Source organism: Oryx dammah, unplaced genomic scaffold (genome assembly GCF_014754425.2).
Source record: "Oryx dammah isolate SB20612 unplaced genomic scaffold, SCBI_Odam_1.1 HiC_scaffold_28, whole genome shotgun sequence".
NCBI classification, from domain to species: domain Eukaryota; kingdom Metazoa; phylum Chordata; class Mammalia; order Artiodactyla; family Bovidae; genus Oryx; species Oryx dammah.
Genome location: NW_024070212.1, coordinates 117,184,876 through 117,192,549, shown reverse-complemented (window position 1 = coordinate 117,192,549; position 7,674 = coordinate 117,184,876). Strand labels below are relative to the sequence as shown.

At 56.5% G+C, this 7,674-nt stretch overlaps 1 protein-coding gene across 2 annotated transcripts; it reads left to right on the top strand.

The window, feature by feature from the left end:
• Window positions 1-1,428: 1,428 nt before the first annotated feature.
• OTOS (otospiralin) lies at window positions 1,429-2,421 on the top strand. 2 transcript variants are annotated; one of them, XM_040232000.1, is made up of 3 exons: window positions 1,429-1,520; window positions 1,611-1,637; window positions 2,162-2,421. In XM_040232000.1, the coding sequence occupies exons 1-3, from the start codon at window positions 1,463-1,465 to the stop codon at window positions 2,344-2,346; spliced, it is 270 nt and encodes an 89-aa protein (XP_040087934.1). In that variant the 5' UTR covers window positions 1,429-1,462; the 3' UTR covers window positions 2,347-2,421. The 2 variants fall into 2 exon arrangements, with proteins under 2 accessions (XP_040087934.1, XP_040087933.1); XM_040231999.1 differs by lacking the exon at window positions 2,162-2,421 and having other exon boundaries at window positions 1,611-2,130.
• Window positions 2,422-7,674: the final 5,253 nt, after the last annotated feature.

The window sequence follows — 7,674 nt, the reverse complement described above, 5'->3', positions numbered from 1 at the left end:
GAACCCCTAAGCTCTGCTGGGCCTTCTCGGGCCTTCTTTGCCAGAAGACACCCGATGTAGGAAGAGGCCAATTCTGACTCCACGGGCAACTGTTTGACTTGCTTTCCGTCGCTTTTGTGAGTCGGATCATACAGAATGGGCTGCCTCGGAGGATCCTGCCACTCCACCTGACTAAACCAAAGTGCCTTTGTTCAGAACCCGGTCCTCCAGTAGACCGCAGGAAGGAAGAAATCAACACGTCCCCTGCCTGAGGCTTGCCATTCTAGGAGAAGTTTGCAAGGTTAATGGCCTTTTTACTTTGCTTCTCACCTCCCTCCATCTCTGATCTATAAAAGAACCTGGCATCCAGACCCCGAAAAGATGGTTATTTTGAGGGTACAGCCTGCTGTCTTCTTGGTCAGCTGGCTTTCCGAATAAAGTTGTTTTCCTTGCCTCAACACCTCATCTCTCAGCGAGCAGAGCGAGGGTGGATTTGGTAACAATCCTTCTTCCTTGTCTGGGGATCGGTACCCCACACCCAGGGAACTGTGATGGTCACCCCTTAAGTAGCTGTCTTGCCTGGAGACACTTTATCACTGCAGGGAACCTGGAAGGCGCTGGTCTGGAGACACCCTCCCTTCCTGTCGTCTCTGGGCTCAACAGTGACCTGTGGGCAGAGGCTGCTGGTGGCTCCCCAAGGGTCCCGTCCCGCCTGCATGTCCCTGGGGCAGCCCTGTGATTGCCCTGTTTCTGAAACCCCATCAGACTTAGGCTGTTTCTCTCCTGGTAGAAAGGAAGTGGTTTATTTTGGGAAACGATGTTGAATTCAGTCCTAAACATCTTCGTTCTGTGCAAAGACAACTTTCTTCCATTTGATCTCTGGATCAGACTCCCCGAAGTGGATGGATTCCCGGCAGTCTGCCAGGGACACAGGAGCCCTCAGTCCTCTGGGCGGGGATGAAATAGCTTGACGGTTCACGGAGGTGACGTCTAGTCCCCGGCCCTTTATAAAGAGGAGCCTGAGTGCCTGCTGCAGGCACCCCTCAGGCTGCAGGGCAGGGCAAGAGCAGCGGCAAGGTAACTACGAGGAGGGCAAACACCCGGGTCCGTCCCTAAGCAGTTCAGAGAGATAGGCCACCGCTTCTGGAGCGTGGGCTTAGCCCCAGAAGGACGAGGCCGCTGCCATTGAAGTTGCCGTGAGAACACTGAGAACTTGTCTTTTTACTGGAGCTGTTTTCCTGGGAGGTGCCCGCCTGGGTGGTGGGGGGAGGCGGGAGTTGGGGGCGGCGGGGGAAGACAGAGGTGTCAGGGGCCCATGGGTGGTGGTGGGGTGGGGTGGGGTGGGGAGGCTGGGGTCCGGGGGCGGCGGCGGGGCGGGGTCGGGGGAGAGGTGGGGGCCTGGGGCCCGGGGCACGGGTGGTCTCACCCGTCTGGCTTCCTCTGGCTGCAGGTGGGCCTGCACGCATCGATCGCCCTGGGGAAGATGCCGGCCTGCCTGCTGCCCGGGCTGGCGCTCTGCCTCCTGCTGGCCCCTCTGGCAGGTGGGGGCCGCCTGCCATCCTGTGCTGTCCCGGTGGGCGGTGGGGTCCCGCCCGGGCACCTCAGGGTGACTGCTCTCCCTTCCCTCGCAGGGGCCAAGCCGGTGCAGGAGGAGGGAGGTACAGTGTTGCTCTCGTCTCTGGTCTCGGGGGTGGTATGGGTCCTGTTTCTGGTTTTGGGTGCCCAGTCCCGGCAGAAGGGAGGGCCGGTGGCAGTCGGCCTCTGGCCCAAGCTGGTGAAGCGGAAGCCCTGGGTCAGCTGGAGGTCGAGCCCCAGAAGGAGAGGGACTGGAGCCTCTTCCCTGGGGACCCACCAGGCAGGAGGGACCCCCTGCGCCCCCCAGGACCAGGCATGCCCACCTCAGACCCCCGTCTAGGGGCAGAGCATCCAGGCCTGGGGGCCAGGGTCTCCTCTGGGTCCTTCCCCGGATGCCCCCACATCCCACCACGGTGTTTCCACCTGCTCAGTGTCTCCAGGATGACGGGGCCAGACACCCCCTCCCCTGGCCGCGCTCCCCTCCGCCGCCCCCAGCCAGGGGCTCAGAGGGGGCAGGGTCGACTCAGCCTGCTCTTGGGATGATCAGGCTCTGCGCCCCTGGGCACTGTGGGCTGGCCCAGCCCCTGAGCCGGGTGCCTCCCTCCAGACCCCTATGCCGAGCTGCCGGCCGTGCCCTACTGGCCTTTCTCCACGTCTGACTTCTGGAATTACGTGCAGCACTTCCAGGCCCTGGGGGCCTACCCCCAGCTGGAGGACATGGCCCGCACCTTCTTCGCCCACTTCCCCCTGGGGACCACCCTGGGCTTCCACGTCCCCTACAGGGAGGAGTGAGCATCCGGGCCAGGGCCCCCCCAGGGGAGCTGGGCAGCCTCGTCCTCAATAAACTCCTGACTTGAGTGCACCATACCCCCGGTGGGTCTTGGTTTTCTTCGAAGTGGCTCCACTCAGCCCCTCTTCCTCTTGCTTGATGAACCAGCCTGGCCCCTCTTGACCGGCAGGGAGCTCAGACAATAGGCTCTGTCCACGGAACACCAGCTGCGATTCTCTCCCAACCTTCCGCTGAACCTAGGAGGGGCCCTGGAATGCAGGTGGGGAAACTGAGGCACACAGACACCAGGTAACTGCCTGGCTTGTTGACAGAACCCAGATCCTGTCCAGGCAGGCTTGCCCTACGGCCCCCGCCTTTGGCCACCGAGCCGGGCAGCGAGCAGACCTGCAGTGGCCACCCTGGGCTGGAGGCCTTGCCCAGGCACCACCCGTCATACTGAGCTCACCCTGGGGCAGCTGGTCTTTGAGGATCTCCAGGGGCTTGGGCGCTGGGCCTGCAAGCAGAAGGCCCCCAGAATGTGACTGCCAGCGCTGCAGGCTCAGGGGCTCAGGGACTCAGGGGTGGGGGGAGTGGGCTGCCCATCCTGGGCACCCAGGAGCGGAAGGCCACACAGACAGCACAGACAGGGTGTCAGGGACTGCCCTCCCGCCCCAGGACAGCTGCTCTGTGGTGGGGACCCCACCGCCCAGGTACAAGAGCTGCAGGTCACACTTGGTCAGATGGTGAAGCAACTGGTTTCCTGGGCTGCAGCCAGCTTTTCTTTTACAGTAAAATAACAGAAAGCGCTTACTATTAACTTTTGCTATTGCTCAGTTGCTAGCTAAGTCGTGTCTGACTCTTTTGCGACTCCATGGACTGCAGCCCACCAGGGTCCTTTGCTCATGGGATTTCCCAGGCAAGAGTACTGGAGTGGGATGCTATTTCCTCTTCCCGACCCAGGGATCAAACCTGAATCTCCTGCGTTCGCAGCTGGATTCTTTACCTGGAGCCACCTGGGAAGCTCATTTAACTTTAGACACCAGTTTTTGTGCTAGCATTTAACCACAGAGACTAGCACACGTAATAAGAATTGCGTAAGGCCTCGGGAAGCTTGTGTGCTGCGTGCTATGTTCAGGGGAAATATGTGATGGAAATGAATTTATCCTTGTGCAGTTTCAAGGCCTGCCCTTTAGCGTAGGAAGCAGGAAGGTCACTCTGAGAGCTGTCTCCCCACCTCTGGCACAGACACCAGGCCAGGTGGGGAAGGGCCCCGGAAGGGTGAGGTGGCGGAGGTGGCCACGGTGCTCAGGCGGCGGCCTCGAGAGCCACCTCCTGGCTCCAGGTGTCCAGCAAGGCTTCTGGCCCTCCCCTCTGCTCTGCCTCCTGTGGTCACGGGCAGCTTCCCTTCCCGTGCCCCAGCTTAAATTCTCAAGAGAAAGAGTCTATTGACCTAGCCAGTCGATTTGGGAGAAACCAATACATGCTTTGTTTTTTTTCTCCCCCAAAGCTAGTTTGAATTTGGTTTCTGTAAATTAACTGCAGACACACAAAAATTCCTGGCTCCTGTGATAGCCTACCTGTGGCAACTGGGCCTCAACCAAACACACCAGACAAAAGGCACCTTCGCCCCTCTGGACAGCAGGCTTCCCTTGGCATTGACCTGTGTGTTAATTCATGAGTGTGTGTGTGTGTGTTTGTGTGTGCGCGCACACACACTTCCCCCTGGGGACCACCCGCGTCATTTACATGCCACTCGGATGTTCGTGCTCCCAGTTACGCCCAGCATTGGAGAGTGAAGGTCCCAGATGCCCCCGCAGGCCGCTGCAAGGACCCCACCCCATGTGCCTCCAAAGGAAGGTCCCGGGGTGCCCTGGCTGGAGCTGTGTCCTCTCTCGGACACACCCACAGCTGCTCAGGACACACGGCTGCATTCCACGTCTTCAAGGCCTAGCTGCCCTCCTCCTGTTCTCAGAAGAAACCCCCACCCCCAAGCCACCCTCAGCAGACACCCTGCCTGCCTGTCCGTGGCCCTGGGAACAGCTCGCACACAGCTTCCTCTCTCCTCTGTGCGCCCCTCCCGTCTCCCTCACGGTCGGTCGGAGCCCCACTTCCCGCCCTACAGCCTGCTTCACCGCAAGCACCGCCCACACCACTGTCTTCTGGCCCCTGCCTCGTGTGATGGTGGCTGGGGGACCACCGCCCACTGTGCCGAGCAGTCGGTGCCCATGTTGACTGGGAAACAGGCATAACCTAAAAGTTCAGAACTGTGTTTTATTTGGCAGACATGTGGCTATTGTTCAGTTGCTAAGTTGTGTCTGGCCCTTTGCGACCCCATGGACTGCAGCACACCAGGCTCCCCTGTCCTTCACTATCTCCCAGAGTTTGCTCAGATTCGTGTCCATTAAGTCAGTGACGCTATCTAACCATCTCATCCTCTGCCACTTCCTTCTCTTTTTGCCCCCAATCTTTCCCAGCATCAGGGTCTTATCCAATGTGTCAGTTCTTTGCATTAAATATTGCCCCAAATATTGGAACTTCAGCTTCCTCATCAGTCCTGGTGAATATCCAGGGTCAATTTCCTTTAGGATTGACTGGTGGAGGGATCTCCTTGCTGTCCAAGGGATTCTCAAGAGTCGTCTCCAACACCACAGTTCGAAAGCAGCATTTCTTGGGTGTTCAGCCTTCTTTATGGTCCAACTCTCACATCCATACATGACTACTGGAAAAAACATAGCTTTGACTAGATGGACCTTTATCGACAAAGTGATGTCTCTGCTTTTTAATACACTGTCTAGGTTTGTCATAGCTTTCCTTCCAAGGAGCACGCGTCTTTTAATTTCATGGCTGCAGTCATATTCGATAGTGATTTTGTAACTCAACAAAATAAAGTCTGTCACTGCTTCCACTTTTTCCCCGTCTACGTGAACCAAGAGCTGGGACCGGGTGCCACGATCTTAGAAGGGCAGGTGTACCGTGGCCTTAAGCTGGGGAGACAGCCTCCCAGATCACTCTGATGGGCTGTCCTGAAGAGGTAAGGGAGGAGCCAGAGTATATAAGAGTTTTGCCAAAAAAGACTAGGTCGTTGGAACATGAAAAAGAGTACTGCTAATTAAAGAAAACTGGACATCTCAAGTTAGAGGATTTGGTGCTTCTCTATGTTTGGGAAGATACAAGAATCTGGGCTTACTGAATCCATTGCCCTGATGCGCACCTCAGCTACCCGGGGCCAGCATCTTGCTGTTCTTCCTTCTGAATCCCCTCTGGGTGCAGGGTCGGGGGCAGCTGCAGAGGCCGATCGCCTCATGTTGCTTATTTACGATATGACACCGCATTCTTCGTCCACACCTCTGGCCTGGAGCACTCACGAATAGCTTTGACTCTCAGAGGACGTGGGCTGGAAGTGATCACCGGCAACAGCCCGCAGCCCGCCGTGTCCTTGCTCCACGTCTGCGGCATCGCCGTGCTGGTTCTGCCCCTCTGTAAACATTAGCTTCCCTGCGCCCAGCTCTCCTGGAGACCTCTCCCCTGCACGGGAATGGGGGCTCCGCGCTTTGAAACCGCTCACGAGGGGAGCCTGTTGGCGCTGTGGACCCCAGCGTCCCGGGTCTGACTTTCACTCGGGCACCTGAGGTGACTGTCTCGCAGTGACACTGGAGGCTCACCCACACGTCCAGTCGCCTCTCCCTTCTCCCTGGTCCAACCACGCCCGACCCGGGCAACAGTCCCAGCTCAACCCCTGTTCAATTCCTGTCTCCCTGGAGCCACCCTCCCCGCCCCGACCCCTACTTCTCCAGCAGCCCAGCCCCCCAGGCCCACCCACTTCTAAACCTGTCACTCAGACATCCCCGGCTCTCCATCCCTACCCTCTTCCTCCTCCCTCCTGCCCTCCCTTCTCATTCGCATTCTTTTTTTTAAAAAACTTATGACAAAATAAAGATAGCATAAGATTCATTATCTTGGCTATTTTTGAAAGGCATCAAGTGCATTCGCACTGTTATGCAACAGTCCTCACCCTCCACCCCCAGACTAGCTCCTCTTCCCAAACTGAAACTCTGTCCCCAACAAAAACTAACTCCTCTTCCCCTAGCCCTGTCTTTTCTGTCTCTATTAATTTGATTACTCTACAAACCTTATATAAGTGGAATCATATATTTGCTTCTCGGTGATTTCACTGAGCATGGTGTCCTCAAGGTTCTTCCGCGCTGCAGAAGCAGTCAGAATTTCCTTCCTTTTAAAGGCGGAATAATAGCGCATTGCACGGATGCACCACATTTCGCTCAACCATTCAATGTGACTCATACCTATTGGAGTTGCTTGCACGTTTTAGCCATCGAGAAGAAATGTTGCTGTGAACACGGATGAACAAATACTGTCTCTTCCAGACCCTGCCTTCAGTTCTTCCGGATATATGCCCGGAAGTGGAATTGCTGGACCATATGGCAAATCTGGCTTCCCAGGTGGTGCTAGTGGTCAAGAACCCGCCTGCCAACACCGGAGACGTAAGACATTCGGGTTCGATCCCCGGGTTGGGAAGGTCCCCTGGAGGAGGGCATGGCAACCTACTCCAGAATTTCTGCCTGGAGAATCCCATGGACTGACTGCGGAGCCAGGTGGGCTAATGCTTGGCAAATCTGTTTAATCTTTGAGGAACCTCCATACTGTTTTCAAGAACAACTGCGTCATTTTACACCCCAACCAGCAGTGCACAAGGGTTCCCATTTCCCCACATTCCCCCAACACTTGTTATTTTCTGGGGTGCTGATAGTAGCCGTCTCGATGGGTGTGAGGTGGTATCTCTTATTTGGTTTGCCTTTTGCTGAGGAACAGTGATGCCGAGCATCTTTTCAAGGGCTTATTGGTCATTTATAAATCTGCTTTGGAGAAATGTTTATTTGAGACCTTTGCTGATTTTTTTAACGAGCCACTTTGCTTTTTGTTGTTGCACTTTAGGAGGTCTCTGTACATTCCGGATATTAACCTTTTATCAGATACACAGTTTGCAAATATTTTCTCCATTCTCTGGTTGCCCTTCACTCTGCTCACCACTCGCATTCTTTAATGGGTAATTTCTTGGGCACCTATCTGTGCCAGCCCATTAGGGCCAAACTGTCTGCGGTGGCGGGCCACCGTGAAGTCATCAAGCAGCTTCTCTTACGTGCTGACAGGCAGCCAAGACCCTGTCCATCCCAGGCCAGACCAGGACTGTCCTCCCCCGACCGGCCCTAATCAAGATGAAGGTGGGAGGGGACCATAGAGTTGAAGGTCCTCCGGAGTCTAGACTCGCCAAATGGTGTTGGTGGTGATGGGGAGGGGCGGGGGGGGGGGGGACCATAGAGTCGGCCGCCCTCCAC

Coding starts and splice junctions, on each gene's coding strand:
- OTOS (XM_040231999.1), top strand. CDS start 1,463: ATGCCGGCCTGCCTGCTGCCCGGGCTGGCGCTCTGCCTCCTGCTGGCC. Junction 1,521..1,610: donor CCTGCTGGCCCCTCTGGCAG/GTGGGGGCCGCC, acceptor CTTCCCTCGCAG/GGGCCAAGCCGGTGCAGGAG.